At 41.9% G+C, this 26,168-nt stretch overlaps 3 protein-coding genes across 3 annotated transcripts; 2 read left to right on the forward strand and 1 right to left on the reverse strand.

The window, feature by feature from the left end:
* Positions 1–757: 757 nt before the first annotated feature.
* On the forward strand, positions 758–3,333 carry LOC147168276 (CDGSH iron-sulfur domain-containing protein 1). Its single transcript, XM_086085510.1, has 3 exons — positions 758–951; positions 1,681–1,883; positions 2,676–3,333. The coding sequence occupies exons 1-3, from the start codon at positions 885–887 to the stop codon at positions 2,763–2,765; spliced, it is 360 nt and encodes a 119-aa protein (XP_085941636.1). The 5' UTR covers positions 758–884; the 3' UTR covers positions 2,766–3,333.
* A 1,281-nt stretch (positions 3,334–4,614) lies between these two features.
* LOC147168277 (uncharacterized) lies at positions 4,615–7,343 on the forward strand. Its single transcript, XM_086085509.1, has 2 exons — positions 4,615–4,975; positions 5,784–7,343. Exon 2 carries the CDS (start codon positions 5,966–5,968, stop codon positions 6,857–6,859), a length of 894 nt encoding a protein of 297 aa, XP_085941635.1. The 5' UTR covers positions 4,615–4,975; positions 5,784–5,965; the 3' UTR covers positions 6,860–7,343.
* An 8,721-nt stretch (positions 7,344–16,064) lies between these two features.
* On the reverse strand, positions 16,065–25,392 carry LOC147168278 (uncharacterized). The gene is made up of 6 exons (XM_086085174.1): positions 25,211–25,392; positions 23,063–23,445; positions 19,930–20,050; positions 18,539–18,650; positions 18,230–18,461; positions 16,065–17,301 (listed from the first exon to the last, which is right to left on the reverse strand). Exons 2-6 carry the CDS (start codon positions 23,229–23,231, stop codon positions 17,165–17,167), a joined length of 771 nt encoding a protein of 256 aa, XP_085941300.1. The 5' UTR covers positions 23,232–23,445; positions 25,211–25,392; the 3' UTR covers positions 16,065–17,164.
* Positions 25,393–26,168: the final 776 nt, after the last annotated feature.

The following is a 26,168-nucleotide window of genomic DNA, read 5'->3' on the forward strand; positions in this document are numbered from 1 at the left end:
TATTGAAAATTAGATTTTTCTTACAGCCCTACACTAGTAATCTGTAGTTGTTATACTAGTGTCCAGAAGGTCACCCAGTAGTCGCAAAAAAAACACAAAAAGGTGCAAGTAACTAGACACAGTTATACGAGTGCACTGCAGGATAAGGCAACTCTGGTCCTTGAAGTCCAGTATCCTGCGTGTTTTAGATTTTTCCCTCCTCCAACACACCTTATTTAAATGACCAGGATCGTTATCAGGCTTATGCAGAGCTTGCTGGTGAGCTGAACATTTCAATCAGGTGTGTTGGAGGAAGGAAACATCTACATGCAGGATAGTGGCCCTCGAGGACCAGAGTTGCGCATTGATACGCTAGTCTAGTGTGTGTAAGGACAATTTAAAGAGCGTAATAATAGCACATGGACCTAAAACTCGAGGTAAAATTGAAATATTTCCCTAAATGAGTCCTTATAGCATTGGTCAAACGTTGATTTTCACCAAAGATTGTAGCGAACAGGATGGTTCCCCTCCCGACTTGTAAATAGTCATGAAAGAGGCACGTTCCCATTTGGTCAACATTTCCCATTGTTAATATGTTATCTGGACCAAGCAATACAATGCTAAGGATAGCCACGTGCAAATATACCCAATAAAGCTAACTTTAAACCTGTGTATTTAGAGACCTCAAGAGCGTTCAAAAAGCGCCCAAACAAAACCGGAAGTGATAGGTAGGGAACATTGTGAAGCCACCACTCTTGCCCTCTCTGTGACGTCGTCCGTGTTGTGGGATGACGTAGGCAGGACGATACCACAACGCTCGCAGAAAAAGGACGGCGTCCGCTTACGCACCACCGCGATTGACCTTGCCGCCCGCTGACGCTAAATAACGCAGCGTCCAGAGAATCATGGCCACCCCCGGTTTACCCGCCATGACACATTTGCCAGCCAACTCGGGAATGAGGTTGTCGAAAGGTAAAGTGTTCAGCTATTGCGTGAAGCATGCTGCTACTGTCTTCGATGTAACTTGAAAGAAAAGAAAAAAAAACATTATCTCATTCATTTGACGCTTAGTCATTTTGTGGCAATTTAAGCGACTGTTGGTTTGTTTATTTGCTTGCATAACACAACCGGAAGTAAAATCAGCTATAATTATTGAACAGCTAAAACGAACTGCTTTTATTACTGGCTAACAGCTACCTAGCCTAAGTGAAGTGGCCAAAAGGTCATATATATATATATTCCAACATTTGGTGATTTTGAAGGTGATCCAACTTTCTTTCCGTGTCTTGGCCTTGTGCCTCCTGAGTAAAAAGGCTGATCACGGGACCTGTTAAGCCTGTCAGGCGGCGTGGCCGTGTTACCTTGCAGACCTCTGCTCTGCACTCACTGCCTCGTAAAAAAGCGTCTACACATTCCTACTAAAATGTCGACAGTGCCTTTCTGGTTGCCATTTTTACATTTTGTCTGCAACAGAACTTCGATACTACAGTGGCACTCTGATTCTAAAACTTCAAAAATATCCAATATGGCTTTGTTTGCATCCTAGGAACACACAACAAACTGCATGTTCAGACCCTCAGATTTCACCCATCAGAATTGTGTCACTTGAGCAACACAGTATGAATCCAGCCCTGGTGTAAGCATATATGTCCATACACTATTTATTTATCATGTCTGCCTACTACATTTGTGTCTCTGCAGAGCATTTCCTGGTCGCTGTTCCCGTGGCGGTTGTCGCAGCCGTAGGAGGCTTCCTAGTGAGCCGTTACCTGAGTGGGCGGACTTGCAAAAAGGGCCCGGTGAACTTGTGTATCAACAAAGACAGTCCCAAAGTGGTGCACAGCTTTGACATGGAGGACATTGGCACCAAGGCTGTGTACTGCCGCTGTTGGAAGTCAAAGAAGGTCAGGTTGCAAGCCGCTTTTTAGTCATTGTCAAAGAGCTACAGTCTCTATTACAAATGTGTGTGTAGCACCTCTGTCATTGTTTGGATTTTAGTACGCTATTTCCAATAGAAATAATTTCTTGCATGGACCTTAAAACAAATATGGCGATGACGCAACCCAGATTTGTAAATTGGAACACACCGTAATCCTTGAATACAGTAATGTATTCAATTGGATATTTAAAAATACAGTTAACCCCTGTTTATCAGCACCCAGTTCCACCTGCAATAGGTAAAACTCCACAAAATACCATATCACATTTTTTTATAAACACTTTTAAAATTATAACATAACGCTTGTTCTCGCTCACAATTTTCCAAATGAAAGGCAAATCATTCTTTTATATTTGTGACTCCCAGTTAAAGTTTACTGCAGAGCTAAGTGAATGTTCAACCAAATTATATAATTTTGTCTAACAAAAATCTGCTAATTTATATACACACTACATAGCGGAAATTAGCATAATTATAACTTAACTCATTGGGACTTACCTGTATACTATTTGTTTTATTTTTTAATTCGAGCATGCATTATGTTGTGTGATGACATATATTCTCACGCTTTTCAAAATAGTTCATTGTGTGCCGATTGTAACCTCAAATTGTCATATGTTGGGACTATGGTAAACCGAGGACCCCCCACCCCCTTCCAGTAACTAACAAGTTAACCACTTAATATTGTGACAATATGGCTGTATTAACTTACAATATGGATTCAACATCCGTGCTGTTTTTCCTTTTTCTCGACCAGTTCCCTTACTGTGACGGCGCCCACAGCAAACATAACGAGGAAACCGGCGACAACGTGGGCCCTCTCATCATCAAGAAGAGGGACGTTTGACCCAACCAAACCAACTTTGACGCTCCCCTCCCTCATGCCTCCCCCTATTTGTCCGTACAGCGTAATGGCATCGCAAGGACCGTTTACGGTATTATGTTGTCACAACAAATCACACAGGCCTCAGTAGAATCTACTACCACTTTTACTAATTGTGAACGTATTACAATCAAATAAAACATCCGCAGAGAGATAATGAATGGTCAGAGGTGAGCTCGACCTAGTTTGGAATGGTTTGTACCTAAAGTTCCACTTGACCTCATATAAGGGAACTCAAGGCCTTAAGTGAATTCAGTTCCAAGATGCACTACAAAGATGAATGTTGCATGTTTTATTTTTTGCTAAGTGCTAAGCTAAGAGCTAGCTTGATGGTTGTCTTAAGTCATTTTCTGATCCTAAGAAATGTTGATCAGCCATAACCAATCACTGTGGCAACTCATTTGTGCTCAAAGCTTAACTCTGCTTCCCAAATGCTACTTTTTCTTTAGTTTTTCTACTATCTCCTGTGTTACAGAATCCAAGGTTTGTTTTTCGGTATCATGTGAATAAAAAAAGTTGTTTATTTGTGGGACTTAGTTGAGCACACCTTGTTGTTTTTCATTTAGGAATCACTAATGAAACGTGGTACATGAAAAGTACCAAGGGTGTGTTTCGTTAAGCCTCTGCATCCAGCAGTGACCCACGCCTTGGTGACAGAGTTGTGCGCGTGTATGTGCGCGCGGCTGCGTTCTGCAGTGTCCACCTCCAGCACCAGTGGCCATTTTAAGACGCGTCAGTATGTGTGGTCACCACTAGAAGACGCTGTGTTTACACGAGCAGTCGTGTCCAGAGCGTGTTCACGAGTGTTGGTGGGGGCCCCTGCTGCTATAGTGACACGCGCGCACGCACACACGCACGGGCGCGTGCACAGGCTTATGTGGCTGCGTGCCAGATGCAAGCAGGACTCTCGCAAGAGGTGGACTGGACTTTGCGTCTCGTGAGGAGTCACCTGCCAAAAGCGACTCGAGTCTGCCGCCATGTTTATTGTTTGTTCAGGAAAGGACAGCCTGACCGGGAGCGGATGTTGCCTCAACGTTTAGTTTTTAAATAGTTGTAGTTTGGGTGGGTTGGCCTTTCACACGGGTGGCACGACTCAGCAATAAGATCATAATAAAATATTCAGATGTCAGTTTAATACAATGCAAAACCTCAGCATCTGTGATTATACTATTAAAGCAGATGTCTGAATACATAATATAAATAATTCTAATATAAATAGTCGTTTGGTAAACAGTGTAGTACTTACCATGTGTTAATGGAAGACCCAACTTTTAGAATTGTTATCTGGTACAATACATGCATACTATACAGTGTGCATGTATATGCACACTTAAACAAAATATACAGTAAAATATATTGTCCACATGTTTTAATATATATCTTTACAAGTCAACTAATTACTGTAAACACATTTATGTTATTTATAGATCGGTAGTAATTATTATTTGCAATTTTTGTCATTTATCGCAGTCACACATTTTATACATAAATAAAATCTCACGTTATAGCAAACAAAATTGACATTTTTTCCAGGTGAAATGTGCCTTCTGCCATGTAGCGCATCAGCATCGATAGATTAGCAAATTACATAATAGATTCTATTAACACAGTAAAGTACTCTGAAAGCTTGACTTGATGTATTATTACAGTATATTTTCCCTTTTTGGGACATAGGTTAACATGACCCTCATTATGGTCAGTTTCAATGTGTTTTATGGACATTTGTTGGGTGTGTTTGTGTAAATGGTACAACAACTTACGTCATGTATATATTATTATTTATTTATTTTAAGAGCTGTCACATAAAGTCGTTTCATGACACCAGGCGGTCCAGTGGAGTGTTTCATGTCAGCTTATTTTCGTCTCTGTGTTAAAGTGCAGACTTCCGTCCCCATGTTGAAACGTTTTTGTGCATTTCCGTGGCTCGTCGTGACCACGACGACCACCACGCCACGGCGGTGTCGGACTGCCGCCGCCGAGAGTCCACTTCGCATTTTGAGCGACGCCCCCAAATTCCGTGCCGAGTGTTTGCAGACCCTCCGGGACGGAGAGGTGGAGGAGGAATCGGCAGCTCGGCCGTCTGTGTACGCTACAAGCAGCACCAACGCCATTAGTTCATGACTTCATCGAAGCCTTTTTTTTTTGACAGCGGTGTTCGATGAGCGTTTTAGAAGGTAAGTCGAGACGTTTCCACGTTACTTCCTGGTTGCTCTGTGCTGCTTTGTGCTGTCGCCTTTCCGTGCGTGTCGCAGCGACCACTCGGACTGTGGTCAGCGCGCCGTGGCGTCGGCCGAGCGTCGTCTTCTTAGGTAACCTCAACTCGGCCGAAAACAGCGACCAGCCTCGCCATTCTACGCCTTGAAACAGCTCACCGTGCTCGCTATGTGTATCCATTGCTCGATTAACACCCTATTTGTCCATAAACGTGTCCGCGGAATATCGCCTGCTTGATTTTTTTTCCTCCTCTATCCGCTGCCACCGCATCGTTGCGCACCTCGCCGCTGCTCGTCGTCGATAGCAGACAAAAGACAGCCTTGTTTGTGGACGCTTCTGTGTTTAGCGTTGCTCCGGAAAGCCACATAAGCATGGCTGGCAAACATAAGAGCAGTCGTCAAAATGTATTTGAAAAGCGCGCTCCACATTTGACCTGCGCATATGCGCATATCTTTGCATATTGTTGTCGCTCTGTTATTGATTGCATTGATATACCGTGAAATTCTTAAAGGGATACTAACCTCCTGTATGCGGAAATCAGTGGCAACACATGCGCTCATACTCATAGGGGCCGTTTAGCTTCCCTTCGGGAGGTTTATTTCCAAACAATTGACGTTATTATGATGATGATGTTGTTGTTATGCATTTGTCACATTCTAAGCAGCGCTTGAGCTATGCTAGCCTGCTGTGTTTACTCTGCGTTTTTCTCCCCCAACATTTCTATTCTTAACCCTCCTCCCTTCGCCCTGTTCATGTGTTGCTCCCCAGGACTCCACGGCTGCTGCAGAGAATGGGAATAGGGACACAGGCCAAGGCTTGCCATTTTGGCTGAAGGAACAGGACAGTTGTCAAGCCCGCGCGCCGGCGTCAATCCCTCTCTCCCTCACCTCTCCTCTCCCCCCCCTCCGGCGCACACACAAGGACACAAACCGCCGCCCACATTCACGGCTATGTCCACAGCAGTAGACATTGCTGGCCCTTCCTCGCCAGATCAAGCCAACAGCAGCGCTAAAATCCCCAACGAGCCACTGAGACCTAGCCTCAAGCGCTCCAGCCACCCCTACGGCCTGTCCCACTACATAGCCAGCCCTTCCCAAGGCATGGACGTCAAAGGCCTGATCCAACCCTCCCCGGCCCAGCAGCAGGATGCCCCGCCCGGCCCCACCAAACCTCGCCGGGCCCCCTCCTGGCCCGACATGTGGGAGTCGCCCAGCGGGCTCCACCTGGCCCACGCCGCAGAGCTGCTGATGCGCGCCGGGCTGCTGGCGCTGACCCCGGCCGCCACGGAGCAGGCCGGCGCGGGCGCCCAGAGCAGCCAGCCGACTAAAAGGGAGGCGGTGGAAGCGAAGGGAGGCAGGGGCGACGGCGAGGCAGGAGGGTCCGGGCCCGAGGAGGAGGAAGAGGACTCGCCCGGATGCAGGACGGACATCCAGCCCTACCTGGGTGCCTGGTTCCCCTTCAGCCCCACTCTCTTGCCTCTCGCCGGCTTCCAGATGGGGGGAGGCCACTGGAGGAGCACGGCCATGGGGGCCGAGGGCATAGAAGGCCTGGTGGCCGAGGGGCACTCGCCCGGTTCCTTGGGCGGAGGCGGCGGCAGCAGGAGGAAGAGGAAGCGGTGCGGCGAGTGCGTTCCGTGCCGGCGTCAGACGAACTGCGAACAGTGCAGCAGCTGCCGCAATCGTAAGAGGGGACACCAGATCTGTAAATACAGGAAGTGCGAGGAGCTGAAGAGGAAGCCGGGAGGTCCCGGGTTCGAGGGAAGAGTGTCCGCGTTTGACCTCAGAGGCTCCGACTTTTCTTTGGGCCTGGCGCAGGAGAGAAGCAGTGGCGCCTTGGATGGATAGTAACGTTTGCTACATTTGGATGATTGTTGAGGAGCTGAAGTGTAAACACACACACACATAGACACACACTGGACACCATGTTGGTTCAAAGACGTGGACATGATGTTTAGCGCAGAGCTGCACCTCTGCTCAAGAATGTTCTCACTCGTTCCCATCCTTTCTTTTGACAATCAGTGAATTGGAGAGGAGAGGAGAGAGAGAGAGAAGGAGATGATGACAAAAAAGTTGTAAATAAACTGTAAATATCGGGGGGGAAAACATTATGTCTTTTTTACATCCCTTTCCAGTTTGGATGTATTGTGTTGCAGCCGTTTAAAAGAAAGAAGAAAAAAGAGCCAAATGTTTTGTTTCTAACGGAGACTCAATTATGTTGTCACCGCATCATCAGCAAGCGAGTCGTCTAAATTATTTCATGTGCAACTTGTACTGTATAGATCTGTTTGCCCTTTTGAAATAAAAGAAATTGGCCATGCGCGCTTGTCTACACGCTTGTACTCATATTTAATTGGGGGTGTGTGTGTGTTTGTTGGCCACCGCGCTTCCGCTGATACATGTGCACGCATGTGTACTTGTGTGTGCGTGGATTATGAGTCACCTAATGGCGTGGCAGCGAGCCTTATCACCACCCCGCAGACACACACTCGCACAAGCACACCTACACGCTGCTTGGCGAGCGCACCTAAGCTGACACACGTCACAAACAATCTCCATTCAGGTCCGCGCACACACTCGTGACGCAATCCGCTTCTTTTTTTTATTATAATTTTTTTATTCACAACTCCACATAAGAAAGCAAGCCGGGCCGTGTGGGTTTTTCGCTTGTTGCCGTAACGATGGCTGATGTGATAAGACCTTCTTCCTCAGCGCCACACTCCAGGGGACCTCAGGGAAGACGTAACCATGGCAACGGTCGGCCTGAGGTGTCACGCTATAATTGGGCCACGGCTGCACTTCCTGTGCGCCTTCAGTCAGGGGGGATCGCGGAGGGACTGCGTGTGTGTGTGCGTGCATCTGTGGGGGTGGGGGGTTGTGTGTGCGTGTGTGTGTTTGTCAGGCAGGCGGTAGCGAGAGAGAAAGAGAGAGAGAGAGAGAGAGGCGCAGCACGCCAGCCAACGCAGGACACTGCCAACTCATGGAGAACAGCAGCGAGCTCCAACATCATGCAATTACAACACTCGCTCTGAATGACAAACACACAATCTTCCACTGAAGTCCTCACACTCATCTTTCTGCCTTTCTCGCACAAGCGTAACATTCTTGGATCCGCAGATTTTCGTTCTCTCCCCCCTTTCTAGTGATTCGGAGCCTAATCCCCCCTCCTCTTTTTTCGTCACATGCGCACACGCACACACACCGGAAATCTGTGTCACCCGCTGCCCAGCAGGTCCAGTGACTCCCTGAACGCCTGCAGTCTGGCTCCACTGGCCTGCAAGATGGCAGGAAAGAAAGGGGGAGGAAAGGGGATTGAACAGGGGACAGGGAGGAGGAGGAGGGGTGGGGGTCGAAAGCGGATCCAGGGAGAGGGAGAGAAGGTGGAGGGTGAACAAGGGGGTGCATAGGGGGGCTTGAAAGAGACTTGGTGAAGGGCAGAGAGGGAGGAGGAGGTGTGTGTGTGGGGGGGGGGGGGTATGGGAGAGGGTGAAACTGGGAGGGATGAAAAGCAGGCCACAGGAGGGGAAAAAAGAGAAAGAGTGACACGCGGGGAGGAGGACGGGGAGACGGACAGCAGGGGATGGAGATAACGTGGGCCAAACAAAGAAAGCAAAGAGATGAGTGCGAGTTCCTGAGAGTGGAGTGATGAAGGTGATAGAAATGCATTGAGACAGTGACGCGCGTGACTGCGTGCCGGCTGGACCGAATGACGGTGGCGTCGGTTGGTGCCGGGCGGTCGGTGCGTGCAATCGAGCAACCCCGTGGCGCCTGCATATGTTGGCAGCGACTCCTCGCGCACTGCAGTGGAACACTCTGCCAGCCTGCTCGTTGCAACCTGCACTGGAGGCAGGGCGAACCCCCGCTCGCCAGACCTTCCTGCGTCTCATTGTGTTCTAAAACATCAACGCAACATAGCATCTTTTCAAACAACACTCCAGCAATGGTTTCAGGAGGAACAAAACCCATACAAGCAAACTTCACACACACACAGGAAGGTTGGAGGGATTCGAACCTCAGAATTGTGAGGCCTAACCGCTAGGCCTCTCATGGGGCCTAGCCCACTGCGGTACACATCTCCCCCTAAACACAAATGACTACTTCCTTTAAAAAGTCCAGGCTCATCTGCCCTCTGGTTGTATTTTGGTGACACTGGGGTCAAAGGGGACTCTTGACCTTTGACCTTTTAAGCTATTAAAGATGGATTTAGATGAGGCCAACATCTAAAAACAGCTTCACCCACCCAATGCTCAAAGAAAATCACAAACATCAATAAAAACAAACATAAATGCTTAAAATGAATCAATTTTCTCCTTGTCAAACGTTACAGCCACAATATTAGGTACACCTACATAAAGATACCTTACAAGGATAAAATCTCAATGTCACTCTTTCTCTTTAAACACAATAAATATAATGAGTCTACCTGACCACAATACAAATATTTCTCCTTTTTCAAAGATAATGCTAGCCCAAACATTTTCTTTAAAATATGTTCTATGCCTCCTCGCCAGTCTAAACACGGTATTTTGATCAATAATGCTTTCGTGGAATATAAGCTAAGCAGCTAAATCTACTTGTTTTTATCCATCTCAAGAGGCCATTTTGTCACTTTCTGTCTGACTAAAAATGACATCATAGTTGGGCTGAGCTACTGACCAATCACGCCTCAGTTTGCCAACGTCACATGACCAAACTCAGAAAACTGGTGAGCTGTGATTGGTTCTTACCTCAGCCCTGAGCAAAATGGCCGCTCCCTGAGATGGATTAAAAACAGGTCGATTTTGCTGCTCAATTCATATTACACAAACACAATATTAATCAGAATGTCGTGTTTAGACTAGTGGGGGCGCATACAACGTATTGTTGTAAAGATTTGGTGGCACTTTGAAGATAGAGCCAGAGTCCGGCCACTAGACGACCCTGTCTGAAACACTACCATGCAAAGGTGCGACCACCTTTGGGCGTAGTGGTGTTACAAGTTGTGACATGACCAGTTTAACTACATTTCTCAGCAGCGTGGTCGTAGTGTCCTTGTTTACAAATAGCTTTTGCGTAGTTACTGCCCACAGAAGCTACATTTCCCCGGGCAGTTCTTAGCCTTAGACGCATCTCTTCTGTTTGACGTCACGCATGCATCCTCCTGTTGATGACCACTCTAGGCGGTGTAGAAGAATGCGGATAAAACGTGTGTAGCTGAAAACAATGTTACTTATCGAGTTCTCACACAACAGTTCATTCATTCCAGGGTTTATTTTTCAACCCCAAAAGGAAGCTCCTGCCAACATCCGAAAAATCTAAGGTCTAAAATTCAGCTACTTCTCAAAGTTATGTCACCAATTGAGCTAGCCATCATGACTCAGTCAGCAAAAGTTAACAGCTAACATAGCACTCATTATCAACATGATTTTGACAGCAGTAGAGTATAACAATAACCACATCTGCAACCATAACACGATATTTGTTTCATACGCACTCTACAATTATGTTATTATAACACAGTGCTGTCACTACATTAGCCCAAGATGCTAACTTTGTGGTGCTAGCAAAGAAGCATCTGAATAGTGCAATTCGTTTTATAAAATGGAGTTGTTTTTTTTTGAAAGAGGCTCCACCCAACTGAAGTAGCTTTGATAAAGTTCAGCTAGCCTTCATTGTAATTTGTATTTTAGCTTGCTACATTTCTCAGTTGAGTATCTTCAGTGTACGCTTCATTAAATGTAGAATAGCTTGTAGCTAGCCCACTAAAGGATACCATCAGCCAACATCCTCCATGAGTGTGATATCATTGCTGTCATGTCATGTCAAAGCCAAAATGTAAGACGAGCTGCGTTTAATTTTGTTCTATACACAGATTAGCATTACACTCTAAAAAGAGAATTGTTGTACCAATTTAAGATTATAAATTTAATTCTTGACCAACTTCAAGGTTAATGATTGAAGTAAATTAGTCCAAAGTGAATATATTAAGTTGAAATTATTATGAGTTCATTAAACTAAACCTGAATTAAGTTAATCCAAAGTGACTCCAACCCAAAATATTAAGTTTAATGAACTCATACATAATCACTTACATTTATATTCATTTTGGACTAACTTAATTAAATTGTGTTTTTAAGCTACCACTTGAAGCAAAGTTGTTCAACAATTCAATTTGTAATCTTAAATTGGTTTTAATAATTCTCTTTTTTAGAGTGTAGGTTAAGGTCCTGTAAATTGAGAATAAATGTTTTCTAAATTTGACACACGATTGAAGAGTGTTGTTAGCAACACTGACAAATGTCAAAGATTTAAAAATAAAAATAAAGCCAAGTCTTTAAAATCAAGTCAAAGTCCGTGCTCGCAAAATCGATGGGCTATTCTGCCGAATGGATGCGTAAAGCCACGCAAAAATACATGCTAACTCAGCTAGCATAATTCTTTTGCCTACACATACCAAAATATTTGAGTCGCGAAAATATAATTAAAACCGTGGCTGTAATATAGCTCACCGGGTCGTTGCAGGCTTTTCACGCTGTGACGATAGGTGTTAGCTAACAGCTAGCTCGCGAGTGGAATGTACGTAGGCCTAGCTAACTAGCGAACTGCAAACAAATTGTGCTGTGTTGTATTGTTGTTAAAAAAATGGTTCAGTACATAATTCTCAATAATTGCTTATTTTCATATATATATATTCATATTTCAATCTAATTTTGATGAAAAAATGTCCCATTCATGTAATTAAAAACTAACTTGGAAAAACTATGGAAAAAAGTCCACTATGTCTCCTTTAAGCATTCAAAATCATTTCACACATTTGGCTGCCATTTTAGGCAAGCCCAAATGGCGTTCTCTCTCAGAGGTAATGCGTGCACAAAATTCTGTTAATCTTTAGCCTGCTGCTGGTTGCAGAGGGGAAAAAAGCCACCGTGGCTCCAGGAAGTTAAGCAAAGCACGCTGATAAAGTCTGCCTGCCTGCAGGGATAGTTCATCACGGCCTCTTGTCACGCCATCTCATGATGCGGAATCGATTGTTACCACCGAGGATTCAGCTCGGAGCGGCCTTCGCTTCTCCATTTGCATCACTCTCAAGAGCATTTCCTTTTTAACGGAGTGATAAATCATAAACTGAGCTGTAATTTGGCTTGATTTAAAATGAATAAAGACTACTAATAAGGGATAAAATGCCACTTTTATTGCATCTTTAATAAGTGGTCTGTTGTAATCCCTGCAACTTTGTTGTTAACAAGATGAAAACATGCAAAATATCCGCATTTCTTCCTGCTGTGTGTTAAGATTATGCAGTTTAGCTGATATCCATTCTTCCCAGAACAGTTATTATTATTTTGTGAGATCGTGTGAGTTTCTTCTAAATTATTTCATTCCCAAAAAGATTTTCTTTGGTTTAATTTCCAGGAAATAGTTAACTTGTCATGGGTTTGAGAGTCATCATCTATCTGGAGGCGTTGTTTGATCAAATATTAATAGTTTAAACAAATGTTTACATGTGGACAAGAAAATGGAACATATGAGTGCACATGTAGTTTTTTGTTTTCAAATTCAGATTTTGCAAAGTCAATCATTTTCCATAAAGCTTGTATTTGAACCAACATATTAGTGTTTTTTTTTGTTTGTTTTTTAATCAGTGCAATTATAAGAACATGGTTCCCTAATTTTAAGCACAGTAAATCTTCTTTCACTTGTATAGCACTTTTTCACCTGTTAAGGCCCTCAAAGCGCTTCACCTTTTGATGGCGCAGGGTTCAGCATCTTGCCCCAGTGTTAATGTTTAAACTGTGAGTATTGTTACAGTGGCTTAAAATAAAATTAAATGTACTTTTTAGGCACTATTTATACAATTACTCTATTGACTCACCTAAATCCTTAAGTCTTTTTCTTCTTTTCTATGAATCAGTCAAACAGGCCTCGCTTGAAGAGTTGATGCTAACATTACCGCTAGTGTATGCGCTCACTGTTTGCTGTTAAGGTCAGACTGAAGCGCTTCAGTGATAAGCAATGTATTTTTCATGCTTTTCTCCATGTTTCCATCCAACAAAACAAAAACAAACTCTGCATCCAGTAGGCCTAGCAATGCGGTTTCGCTTCCTCCATAATGTTGTTAGCCTAACGTTCTGGTGCAATGACAGCAATCAAGTCATCTTGTTGTGCTATGCGTGTTAGCAGTGTGGTAGGAATTAGTGCAGTCGGAAAAGTTCAATGTTGCCTGGGGTGCAGGAACAACATGGAATGAAATAGTTCCCCCCCCCCCCCTATGTAATGAATTGATATGAAAAAAATTGAAAATAACATACATAAGTACAAATAGTAATATATTTTCTCATAATGTCACGGGGTAATACTGTGTGAGTGAAAACAAAATTATTATTTTTTTTTTAAGTATTTGGCACATATTATACCAAGATCTTCGAAAATGAAGTAAAACATTGTTTATTCATAACTTTTATGATATATTGTTATTATGCCTACAATGCATTATTAAAAATAATTCCCTTTTCCCACTTAAATTGCATGGCGGTGTAACTGAATGTAATATTTTAGTATTATAAGTACGTATTGATTTTATAATAAATAAGGTGTTATGGCCAATGAACTAAGAGTGGCAAGTCTATGGCCAATTTCTCCACAATGACTTCATTATGGAAGGAAACGGTCTCAGGTGTCCAGCATGTGATCTTTGACAGGTGCTTTGTCACGACTCACAACACATGAGAAGTGTCCCGATTTCTCCTTCTGGACCAGAGAGGCATAAACAAGCACCTGCGCACTCTTGCCTCTCACACTCGATATGATGTGCACTTTCTTGTGCGGCAAAGTTGACCGCTCTCTCCACAATGCCTGGCTGGGAAACCTTACACTGCCCAGCTAAATATAGTGGGCCTTTTCACACTGCGTGCGTGTGTCTGGTCACATGATCCAAGATATGGGGCGGACGCAGACACTCACGCGCGCACACACGCGCAGTGGCGCATACACAGACGCCAAATCCTGCGGCTGAGGGTGTGGAGGTGGTGCGGGAATGCTATGAGGAGCTTTAATGAGCCGACTGTGACGTGTTGCTTCCCCGTGACCCAACTCGCATTTGCTCCGTCTCCCCGAGCGTCTCGCCCTCTGTCTCTGCGTCTTAACCACATGCTAATCAGCTTTATGTGCTCTCCGTTTGATCTCTGGTGGGCTGTTTTCTTGCTGAATAGATAATCATTGTGCGAGCCGGCCGCTATCAACAACCTCCTTGTATAACCCTATCAGAATGCCCCCCACCCCCCCCGCCCCCAACCCCCCTTTCCTGCCCGCCAACACACATACGCATGGAATGCCTTTAGAGACATGAAAATGCAGTACAATTAAATAAACAAATGATTTGCTCATCATATAAATCAATTTGGTGAAAATACGGGACTAATGGATACTGTAGCTTATATCCTTTTCCACATTATACTCACGCCAGCTTTTGTCATGCTACAACAACTTTTATTTTGATGTGGGTTTTTGCTTGTTTCTGGACACCCCCCCCCACCCCCCCCCCCCTAAAGGGACACAGTGCAGTTTGGTCTGTAAATATTTGACATGGTTTGACTCCTGGCTGTGCTCACCAGTACACCTGACAACAATGTTGCAAGCTGCTTGAGTATTTATTTAATTATTTGTTTATTTGTGCACTGCCTTCTCCGTGTACTAGTGTGTTATTTTTCCTTATTAGCAAGACAATTCAGTGCGGTTCAGTACAGAAGACGGACATGTTTTGTTGCCATCTTTCTGCTACGGATGCCCGAAGGAGAAGAACTTTGCAAACGTAGTAATTGGTGCTGGTAGGCGTACGAAGTGTGGTCCAACAAGTCTCATAGGTCGCAAACTGATGTCCTCAAGGGCCGCAGTCCTGCATGTTTCCCTCCTCCAACACACCTGAATCAAATGATCAGGATCATTATCAGGTTTCTGCAGCGCTTGCTGATGAGCTGTTCATTTGAATCAGGTGTGTTGGAGGAGGGAAATTTCTAAAACATGCAGGACAGCGGTAATCGAGGACCCGAGTTTGAGACCTATATGCTTTAAATGAAAACAAATGCGCCAACAGAAATGGCGACACTCAACCACATTTCCCATGATTCCTAGACACAGATGCAGGAAGTGGTTGTAGTTTCGGTATGACGTGAATGTGAAGTAAATAAACTAATAAATAAACTAGCATTAAATTCCTTTTTAATTGGCTTATTGAATGAATCGCTATGACAACGGTGTGATTGACATACACATGGGCCAAACAATTGGCTGGCTGACAGGAAAAACAGGACGCTGGGAGAGGACCTGTGTAAAAGTGCGACAAAACAATGGTGCTGGCGATATCCGTCGGGACTCGGGAAACAAGGGTCAAAACCAGGACTGTCGCTGTTAAAACACGACGTCTGGCCAACGTACTAGGATGACAGTGGCATCTAATGAGGTCCACACTGCAATGCTGTCTTAGTGAACATAACGATGCTCATGATAGAGAAGCATTCATGTGTGGTTGTTGTTCTGGTGTAGGACCTCACTGTATCAAGTGTAGAATTTGATCTGTAGCATAAAACTCATTCACTGCCATTGACGGCTATAGACGTCAAAAATTCATTTGAACTATTTCTATTACTTTAACATTATCATTTTGTTAACAAGAGTATGAAAACCTAGATTTTTTTTATTGTACATTTAAAACAGATATAAAATTTGTGGTTAATCGTGAGTTAACTAGTGAAGTCATGCGATTAATTACTATTACAAATTGTAATCGCCTGAAACCCCTAATTTTTTTTAATAATGTTTTTTTTAATCTTTAAAAAAAAGAAGAAGAAAAGATTATAAAAAAAATTGTGGTGTCAGGCGATTAACATTTTTAATTGTAGTTAATCGCCTGACACCCCTAATTTTTTTTAATGTTTTCTTTTTTTAATCTGGAAAAAAAAAAAAAATAAAAGATTGATAAAGATTAGGGGTGTCAGGCGATTTACATTTTTAATTGTAGTTAATCGCATGACTTCACAATTTAAAAAAAAGAAGAAAAGATGATTAAAAATTAGGGGCATCAGGCGATTAAATTTGGTAATTGTAATGAATTGCATGACTTTACTAGTTAACTCACGATTAATCACAAATTGTATATCTGTTCTAAATGTGCCACCATTTTTTTCCTAGGTTTTCATACTCTTGTTAACAAAAGTAGAAAAAAATGTTAAATAGAAATATTTCAAATTATTTTTTTGACGTCTATAGCCGTCAATGGCAGTCAATGAATTAAATAATGATGTCAAAATATTAGGAACATCCCTTGAATCAGCTTGTGCAAGTGTACCTATTGTTTTGGCCAGTGAGTGCACAGTATATTATGTTAATGCAAAAAAGTGCTCTTATTTTGTCTTTTGTACAGTGCCATCAAGCAGTTTCATTGAATCAGTTTACTTACTGTACATCACTTGAATGAACTCTCGCTCTTTTGTCTTTCCGTTTGTGTTATGTACTGCAAGACGATTTTTAGAAGCACTGTACTGCAAAAGAACAAATGCAACATGCACGATTTCATCAATACTAAAAACCTGAATTCCTGGGATATATTAGCGGATTTAAACACCGTCACATTGTCAAATCCTTTGTTGAAACACTTTATAGTAAGTTGGTTCCGTTCCGGGTCACAGATTCATCCAATTGCTTACATGCAAACTACCTTTATAGAAAAAGGGTTGTAGTAATTTTGGGAGAGACAGAATGAGTTAGAAAGTAGAGCAAGTTGCATGATTTAGCTTGAAAACACATCAGTAACCTGTTACCAGTGTGTCAACACTGAAACGTCTTTCTTACAATTTCTTCTGGTATATCTCATTAGCTGCTTCTGCTGTACGACTCAACAATAATTATGATGGCTGAAGACTTTCACACACCACATTCAAATAAGAACCGCTGATTCCTAGATTTCCTTTGAATGTTGTCCGAGATGGTGATTGAGGCCATGTCCATTTCAACTTTGGAGTTCGGGTTAGGGTCCTGTTCCGCCTTCATATGGCCTGAGCCTGGACCATAAATGTCTTAAGTTACTCTCACAGTACTGGTGACATGATTGAGTCCATCAGTCAGTCTCCTTGGGGGTCACACGGCATTGTTTCCAAGCAGGCCTAGCGGCATGCTAATGGATCAATGACATAGGTGGGCAGGTTTGTCCGGTAATGGAGGTTTTCTGAAGCTGTGAGAAGGGTCCGATCCAAAGGCTTTCCTGAGCTGGGCCACTTTGCCTCCATATTCTGACGTGGTCTCTTGAATGATTAAGGCATCTGAGGAGGAAAGTAGAGATAGCATTAATTTAAAAAGGTTGGAGTGACACATTGTTGGCTAGATCCAGGTTGCCATATGGGAACAAAAAAACAATAGATACCGTAAAACACCAACTCAAATGAAGTTTGGATTTTGTATAAAACGTAAATAAAAACAGGATACAGTAACTTTCAAATCTTTTTCATTTCTGTATTCAATTAAATATACATAAAAAATAAGCTAATGTTCAAGGTGATTAACTTTTCTTTCTTTTTTTAATCCCCCCAAATATTCACTCATTTAGAGTTTCATGCCTGTAACACATTCCCAAAAAGCTGGGACAGCGGCATGTTTGCCATTTTGTTATATGTCCTTTTAAATACAAACCGTAAAAGACGAACTCCCTAAACTGCAATTAGAATTTGAGAAATGTTCTTAAACTGTTGGACTATTTTCTCACACGGCTGTTCACAAACTGGTGAACGTCACCCCATTCTTGCTTGTGAACAACTACACCCTTTGGGGTCGCTTCTTTTATACCCAATCATGACACCCACCTGTTTCCAATTAACCTGTTCAACTGCATGTGAACTGTGATGTGTCTGTTCTTCAACAACCAAACAGGTTCCAAAATGCTGTTGTCACGTAAACAAAGGGTCAAAGCGGCACACTTCTTATCCACTGAACCATGTAATGTTAGCAGTATTAGAATAAGCCTTTGGTTTTCTATTTGTGAAATTCTCTTCGATGTCAAATTCTCACGATGGGGAAATTACAGTTTAGAATTAAGTTTCACAGCGGAGTAAAGTCATGCATTTGATTCGATTCCAATTATCTGTATATGAATAGTCTGTATGCTAATGTGATGACACGTTTTTGTGTGTGACTACAACAGAAGTGAACATAGGAAATTTGTTTTCATCAACAATCCTGTTCTCGTTTTCTCACCTCCGGCCTGTGGGCTGACCCTCTCTGCGTCCAACAGCTGGGCTTTGAGTGCAGCTTTGTTGCCATGGCTACTAAAATGGCGCCTGTAGAGAGGAGCCCGGTCGCTGAGGTTGTCCGAGCTGCTGCCTGATTCACCGTCGCTGCCCTCGCTGGGGTCCTTCAATTCGTCATCTGCACTGGAGGAGTCCATCTCATCCTCAGACGATTGGAAGTTTGGCGAGCCGGGCTCATTCTATGCAGCGCAATGTCACAATCAGTGAGCGCGTTATCACGTTATCTTAACTTAAAACAGCCAACACATTAACTCACAGCTGTGTCATCAGTGAGCGCTAACTGGGTTTCTTGAAATCCAAGCTGCTGGGCCTTTTTTCCTGCCTGCATGTCTGCTGCCTGGATGCCATTCGTATGATCACGATGGAGCCTGCAGGACAAACGCCAACAGAGAAGAGTCAGCTGACAGTCACACCAGCCTTTGAATCACTCATTTGGCAAATAACTTGAATAATCCAATAAAGGATGGGCGGATAGCAAGCTCCCCCATAACACTGTTGTCATTTTATCAAAGACTGCGTGATGTCATGAGGTCACGTGCGGAGTTGGAGGGGCTATCATGTGCTGACTGAGGATCAAGAGTCAACATGACAGCAAGCACAAGCTTGACTCTATACTAACTCACAAAAGTGAGCCACTTAGTGATGTTGTCATGAAGGAGTGGAAAGGGGATTCCAGTTCAACCGAATTGCATGGTGAACTTTACGTGGAAGAGGCTTTAAGGCAGTGCTGGAAAATAATGGTGGCCGCATGAAAAATTGACACTGAGCTGGACATTTTCACAATATGTCAAGGGTGTGTTCACTTATGCTACATGATGTTTATATATTATGTGTACTAATGTTTAAAAAAAAAAGACTCAGCTATCCGAAATTGTGAGAGATGTAATGCAATGTTCATTATTGTGCATTAATTAACTCATTCACTGCCATTGACGATTATAAACGTCAAAAAATAATTTAAACTATTTTTATTAGTTTAATCTTTTTTCTACTTTTGTTAACAAAAGTATGAAAACCTAGATTTTTTATTGTACATTTAGAACAGATATAAAATTTGTAATTAATCGTGAGTTAATTATTGAAGTAAAAAAAAATTACAAATCGCTCAACGCCCCTAATTTTTAATAATCATCTCTACAGGCGATTACAATTTTTAATTGTTATTAATCGCATGACTAGTTAACTCACGATAAATCACAAATTGTACTTACTTACTTATTCATTTATTATACTCTTGTCAACAAAAGTGGAAAAAAATGTTAAACTAATAGAAATAGTTTTTTAAAAATGTTTACGTTTATAATCGTCAATGGCAGTGAATGAGTTAATTAATGCACAATAATGAACATTGTATTACATCTCTGACAATTTCGGATAGCTGAGTCTTTTTTCTTCTTAAACATTAGTACACATAGTATATAAACAGCATGTAGCAAAAGTGAATACACCCTTGACATATTGTGAAAATGTCCAAATTGAGCTCAGTGTAACACACGATTAAATTAAGTTAATCCAAAGTGAATATATTATATTGAATCAAAAATTAGTTCATTAAACTTAATATATTCACTTTGGATGGTTTGACAATTCTTTTTTTTTTTTTTTTAGAGTGTAGATCATCAGTTACGTGACTTTGCGTGTTCTAACCTGTTGCTATTGAGAAGGTTCTGGAGAAGTTTGGAAGACCTGAATTCATCCACTTCTCCAATCACACGGACGCACACATCTCCATCGCGACCGAGGAGCCAGCTCACATGCTTGTTGGTGGCTGCAAACGGAAAAGAAGGAAAAACACCATTTGAGCTCGTCTCCGCATGGGTTGTTATGAAGGCTTACATCCACAAGATGGTGCTATCCTACAACTTTATTACTCTGGCAGGCTCTTTGTCCTTGCTTGCTGATCATTTCTGCCCGTGGCCTTTTGCTTGCAGATTTAACGCGCTCATTGTTTGTTAAAGGTCCTCTGAAACGATCGTATTGATGCAGCATTGCTGTTCAGAAATAAAACACATTATTTAGGCCCTGGCCTAATTTCAAATTTAAATGAATTTTTATCATTATTATTACAGACTGGATATTATTGTGATTCGAAATAAATGTGATGCACTGATGTGAAATAACTTTTTTTTTTTTTACTTACTGATCAGGAATACGGTTCATTTTGACAATGTTTAAAATATAAATACATACAAAATATTTATTACAATATCTAAAACAGTATCTTCAAACATGTGCCATTTGATAACGTTTAAGAAATACAATTTCACTTTAACCATAACCTTTTCCAATTTTCAGATACTAAAATTTCACAATTCTGTTTAAGATTCACACACAAATAAATACTAAAACAACAGGGAAAGTACAGCCTGTATAACAAATGTTTTAGTTCTTTCCAGGTACTATATTGCACCTGCTATAGCATGAGAATGCAAAAGCTGTTTTTTTTTTTCTTAAAGCAGGTTGATGACTATAATGGTCATTTACAGTGTAAATGGGAGGTGGGAACAAAGGTAGTGCTGCTTGTTTAATACAATATATTAATCAAGGATGCCTTTTATTAACTATCATGCATATATATGCATGAGAGAGCAATGTCGCATTGTGAGTCATGACAACCATTCATGGTGTGTGAAGCACAACTTAGGTTTACACATACATAATTGTCAATGTGATAATAGATTCCGCCTGAAATAAACAGTAAAGTACATGTACCTTTAATTCTGTCTCTTTCTATTTATACTATACTCTATATTTATATCTAAAAATTCCAAAATTAAGTTCCTCAGCACATTTCTACGCAGCTTCACCTCATTTGGATCATGGGTAACTGGAGCCTATCCCAGTTCACAGGACTGGACATCTAACGTACCATAATATTTTTCCTTATTTTTTTTTTAAGGTAGTCATGCTTTCTATTATATATATATAAACAAAGTAGATTTACTATTAAAGGAATCTTAATTCCCTTGTAAAGTTTTAATTATGTATTTAGGCGTTCGCCATGCACGGCACAAGCAACAAAAGATGCGTGTTGTGTAACACAAACAGACTTGCTTGCCTCTCAGGTGACATGGCAGGCAGAGATTGGGTCAACAAAGACCGTAACTTAATATATGGTTGAACCCACAGGGGGTTCGTCAATCTTACTCAGCGGGAAGACAGTAAACCGATTCGACTCATGCTGATAGAGGCTGCCACTCACGCGTACACACACGCATACACACCTATTGATAGCTGGACCAGTGGAGCCAGGTGAGGCTCTCCCCTGGAGTAGAACTAAATCAAGATTTATTAGAGGAGGTGTGAGAGCCCAAAAGGCCTGGGTGCATTTCTTTGGGTGTAATCGAAACACCTTAATTAGATTGGTAACCTAAGCTGGTGTTACTCTACGCTTGTGTTTTTTTTTTTTAAAGTGGAAGTCAACCATAAACATTTTTTGACAATAATATGTTATGTGTGACCTCACTAGTCTAAACATGACATCCTGATTAATATTAAATTTTTGGAATATGAGTTTTGAAGCAAAATCCATCCGTTTTTATCCATTTTAGGGAGCGGCCATTTTGCCACGAGCTGTCAACTGAAGATGACATCAATTTTGCTCAGGGTTCAGGCAACGACCAATCACACCTGTTTTCTGAAGCTGCGCTGTGATTGGTTGTTACCTGAGCAAAATAAATGTCATCTTCAGTCGACAGAAAGTGGCAAAATGGCCGCCCCCTGAGAGGGACAAAAACGTCTGGATTTTGCTGCCTAACTCATATTTTACTAACACAACATTCAACAAAATAACAGATTTAGACTAGCAGGGCTGCATAAAACATATTGTTGTCAAAACTTTTTTGGGGGGGTTAACTTCCCCTAACTCATTCGCTGCCATTAACGGCTATAGACGTCAAAAATTAATTGGAACCATTTCTATTAGTTTAACATTTTTTCCCACTTTTGTTAACAAGAGTATGAAAACCTAGAATTTTTTTTATTGTACATTTAGAACAGATATAAAATTTGTGATTCATTGTGAGTTAACTAGTGAAGTAATAATAATAATAAGTAATAATCTTCTCTCTTTTTTTTTAAATAAAAATAAAAGATTATTAAAAATATATATATTTTTAATTACTTTTAAAAAAATTAAGAAAAGATTATTAAAAATTAGGGGCATCAGGCGATTAAAAAATGTCCCTAATTAATCGCATGATTTCACTATTTAACTCACGATTAATCACAAATGTTATATCTGTTCTAAATGTACAATATTTTTTTCTAGGTTTTCATACTCTGGTTAACGAAAGTAGAATTTTTTTTAAACTAATAGAAATAGTTCAAATAATTTTTGGGCGTCTATAGCAGTGAATGAAAATTTATGGTAGTTTTGAAAGAGCCCAACACTGATGAAATACAATTTAGTTCATGCAAATGGTCACAAGGTCTGGTCGGTTTGTTTCCAGCCACAACGTCAGCCCTGTTTCTGTTTGTATCGTAATGCAAGAACTGTGATGCGGTTCAACACATGCAAGAGTTGACATAATGAACAATGAAAAGCACTGTAAAGGTTTATGGTTGCTAAAATAACCAGAAATTTTCGGTTCCTTTTTGAACAAAGTGAGGAAAGCTTCTTATTTGGCGTCAAGTCATATTGATAGCTCAGCTTTTGGACTACAGTGCTTCACATCTTGTCTAATAGACATTGTTGTGTAGAATGTGCAGAATTTGTCAAAACGGTATTGTTTCTTGGTGTACATGAGGTCATTTCTAGGTCAGTTTTGAGCAATGTTACCTTTCTTTGGCCGTATGCTGGTGCCATGTCCTTCCCGCTCCTCCCTCTCCCTCCAACGGCGTACCTGCTCTTCTCTCATCTTGAGGAAGAGGATCCTCTTCTGCTCTTCGCTCAAGGCCTCCAGAACTTCTGGCTCCACCCACATCTCCTCCAGGATTTTAGCCAGCATCCTGACGCTTTTCTTCAAGCACTGCCACAGTTTAAAAGGCTGCCTTTTTTTTTGTGCCGAGGCTCAAGTTTCCTGCTCTGTGATTGAGTCAAGAATCAGGTGAAGTCCTGCTATCTTTTGGCTAGTCTTCCTCCACAGAGCAGTAGGAGTATTTTGAAGTCTCCTCAGAAGAAGGAGCAGTGTGTCCGGATCAACTGTATACTGAAGGCTGGTGCTGTGATTGGAAAAAAAAAAGATGAGAGAGAAAGATGATTGCTACCTCAATGATTGCTCCATTCACAAGAGGCTTCAAAAGCCTTGTTTTCCCCCCCTAGGTCTATACTGAGCTCCCTTTAATTCATTTGCTCCCAAAAACGTATAAATATGTTCTATTTTAAATGTGTCCCAAAGACATATTTACACACTTTTTTTATGCTAGAGCATACAGAAGGCTTCGATGCAGCCTCTCAACTGCAAAGAACGGTTGAAGAAATGGTAGTTATTACGCGAATGGCAAGCAGGTGGCAGCAGAGCAAAAGATATCAACCAGGGCCATGTTGAAAAAAACCCTCAATTACTCACAATTCTAAATAGATTTGTGAATAATGATGAAAATGAGCTATATTCTAATGCTAATTGCTGCATAACGGAAACAGATATAAATATAAGTTTTTTTTTCGTGATGAATAAAAGGGACTGCCATCTTTCTTTTGGTAGGTTCCATGTTTTTATAGCAATAGAACACAATCTGTGGGCCTTGCAAAATCAGTCAAAATCCAGTAAAACAGCCAGGAGTGAAGGGGGTTGCTTCTGTGAAAATAGCTGTGAGTGAATGAGTTAAAAAGCACAGATTCTGCCTTGTTTCTTTTCCCCTCCCACTTTCCTCAAATCTCCCTTTTCCCCCATCTAAGAAACTCGGGCGCTAACTAGCAAATCTCCAGGCATGTTTCTCGGACTGGTTGCGACTGCGAAGACAAATTCCTTGCGCGTTTTTACATTCTTGGCCAATAAATCTGACTGATTTAAGTGTTATAAATAACTGTTTATGCTTTCAAGTACTGCAAGTAAACAAGGCACAGTGAATCTGAGCACACTCATTAATACATTCTTATAGTAGCTAACCAACACACTTGAGACTGGTAGCCATTAACAGCCCAGTTAGTTATTACGGGGAAGTTCTCAAAAGGCACATTCCTGGAAAACAACCGTCTTCTTCCTCCTTCAAAGTGTGTGTAAACAAAGATTCAAAAAGTGCAACTGAAATGTAGCGAATCATATTTGAGCTGTCTGATAAGGCTCAGCCAATGGCGGGTGAAGGGAAGTCAATAATGTCGAAACAGGTGAAACGTCGGGCGTGACTTTAGAGTTTGAGGTGTGGCCACGTGTAAAACAGATTTGGATTGAAGTATTAAGCTAAGGCTTTCAGCGGGCATGAATTTAAACGTCTGTGGGCCTCATGGGGTTGTAAGATAATTATTTTATGCCCAGGCAAATAGCTGCTGCTAATTACCACACTCGCAGTCAATAGTGATAAAAGATGTTAAAAAATCGGGGAGGAAAAAATACACACCAGGTAAGATGATAAAAACTAGCATTAAAATGAGATTTACAAATATTTATTGAGGGAGTTTATCTTATATCACGCATTACTGCTAAAAGACCTCAAATAGAGACTCAACATTCCCGGGCTGTTGTTCCCATGTAAAGACAAAGTTTGTCCGTCTGGCTGTGCTCCAACATGCAAATGGACTCAGACTTCACTTGTGCCTCGGCTTACATGCAGAGAAAAGAAAGTGAGAATGAGAGAGAACGGGGAGCAAGGTGTGTGCAATGCATACTAAAAGAAGAGTTCTAAAAGTCCCCCCACGTGAGAACACAGCGGCTGTTTTCACAGTGACAGAACGGAGTGTGGGAGATAAATGAAACGAGACGGGCTCGAGAATGGCAACAACAACAAAGACAGAAGGAGAGAGAGAGAATGAGAGTCAGAGCGGACTTACTCAGTGGCTGCCAGCCGTCAGCATCTCCTTCTTTCTACTGGTCTGAGCTTCCTCTAGAAAGCGGTATGATGAGTGTGTGACGTGGGCGCATACAACAATGTGTGTGCTTGTGCTTGTGCTTGTGTGCTTGTGTGCGTGTGTGTGTGTGTGTGTGTGTGTGTGGGTGTGTATGCTTGTGTGAGGTCAGTCGTCCGAGGGGTGGAATGCGCTCTCAGCTCTACTCGGCCGCATTTGTACTCCACGCGTGTGGGACGGACTGACAGTTAAACACTCATCTTTCCCCCCATCTTTCCTAATCACCGGCAACAAATGAATCATAGTGATAAAAACAAATGCAAGATGTATTTTCAGCTACACAATATAAAAACAGCTCAGCAACATTACAAAAGACTCTTAGATATTGATTTGCTGCACATTTTTTTTATAGTTAAAATTTCGTTTTATTTTATTTTATTTAGTTAGGTTTAATTAGTTTTCAGAGTGAGTTTTTAAGTAAGAATCGTCTAAGTATTGTGTATTCAAAATCCAACAAATATATTATTTATTTTAAAAACGTTTCAAGCAAGCACAGCTGTCGCCTAGGAGCAACTCAACTCATGCCGCTTTTTTATTGGCTGCCACTAGATGACGTCGTTTCAAGGCGACACACGGCAAAAGGACCACAACTGTGTCTGAATGTCCTCCCTAACACTCTTATCCCCTAACCCAGTGGCGGGCAAACTCGGTCCTCAAGGGCAGGCGTCCTGCAGGTTTTTGGAGGTTTCCCTGCTGCAACGCAGCTGATTCCAATCAACAGAATCGTTACCAAGCTTATGCAGAGCTTGCTGATGAGCTGACCATATATTAGCTGTGTTCACTCACTAGCCTAATATATAAGCGAAGTGCGCATCTCGGCAGCACGGTGCATTATGGGTAGGCCGGCTGGTATCCTGCTACCAACTTGTCATTGAAAACTAAT

Source organism: Leptonotus elevatus, chromosome 9 (genome assembly GCF_054856555.1).
Source record: "Leptonotus elevatus isolate MCC_2025b chromosome 9, RoL_Lele_1.0, whole genome shotgun sequence".
Lineage (NCBI taxonomy): Eukaryota > Metazoa > Chordata > Actinopteri > Syngnathiformes > Syngnathidae > Leptonotus > Leptonotus elevatus.